Source organism: Grammomys surdaster, unplaced genomic scaffold (assembly GCF_004785775.1).
Source record: "Grammomys surdaster isolate TR1022 unplaced genomic scaffold, NIH_TR_1.0 277, whole genome shotgun sequence".
Taxonomy (NCBI): Eukaryota; Metazoa; Chordata; class Mammalia; order Rodentia; family Muridae; genus Grammomys; species Grammomys surdaster.
In genome coordinates, this window is record NW_021604718.1 from 1,046,971 (window position 1) to 1,047,874 (window position 904).

The 904-nt window shown below is 55.4% G+C and overlaps 1 protein-coding gene across 2 annotated transcripts in view; it reads left to right on the plus strand.

Annotated features, from left to right (window-relative positions):
- Positions 1–137, plus strand: part of Spdef (SAM pointed domain containing ETS transcription factor) — a 4,998-nt gene extending 4,861 nt beyond the window's left edge. For both annotated transcript variants that reach the window (XM_028777010.1, XM_028777011.1), the window contains one exon: positions 1–137. In XM_028777010.1, coding sequence (XP_028632843.1) covers positions 1–137 — 137 coding nt within the window.
- Positions 138–904: the final 767 nt, after the last annotated feature.

Sequence of the window (904 nt, forward strand, 5' to 3'; positions counted from 1 at the left end):
GGGGTGTGCGTAAGAACCGGCCGGCCATGAACTACGATAAACTAAGCCGCTCCATCCGCCAGTATTACAAGAAAGGCATCATTCGCAAACCCGATATCTCTCAGCGCCTCGTCTACCAGTTTGTACATCCGGTCTGAGAGCCACAAAGATCAGAAGCCTACAGTCTGCCCCAGGCAGCCACTCTCTGGATGGCCTGGGCCTCTCTGCTCACTCTGAATCCAGGGGCTGCTGGTATCCCAGAATCCAAGGTCCCAGACAGACAGCCACTGATCTGGGGATACACATGAGCTCTCTGGGTCCCTCTTCAGGTTGTACACGGGCCCCAGGAGGATCGAGGGAGCTAGGACTGTTCACAAACGGAGAACTCCCAGAGCCAGGCTTGGACTGTGGAATTCCCGGAGGAACCACCTACAGCACACAGGGACTGAACAGTCAGCTCACAGGCCAGTGATGCCACTGGTCTCTGCTCCTGCCACTCACCCTGGCCATACCTAGCATGGTGCTAAGAGATGTCTGCACCCTGTGTTGGGGAGCCAGGGGTGCCCCAGGAATGGATAATAAAGGTGTAAGATAACGGACAGGTATCCTGTGTCTGGCTACAGGTGGCACAGCAGCAGTCAAGGGTGGATGTGGCTCCAGGTACTTAGGGTGGTGACCACAAGGGAAACTTACCCAGGGAAGTGTCATGGAGCCAAGCCTGAGAGGAAAATGGGAGCTGTTTGGTAGATGTCGTGGAAGAGGCAGAGGGGTCTCCAAGACAAAGCAGGTGGTCTAGTCAGACAGTGCATCTCCTTACCCTGGCATGGCTGAAATAGGACCTGGCTGAAGAGCATCCATTCACAGACCCAGAGTAAGGAAGGCAACCTCTATGTCTGCTCTGTTAGAGGGCAGGGCCTGCTGGCAT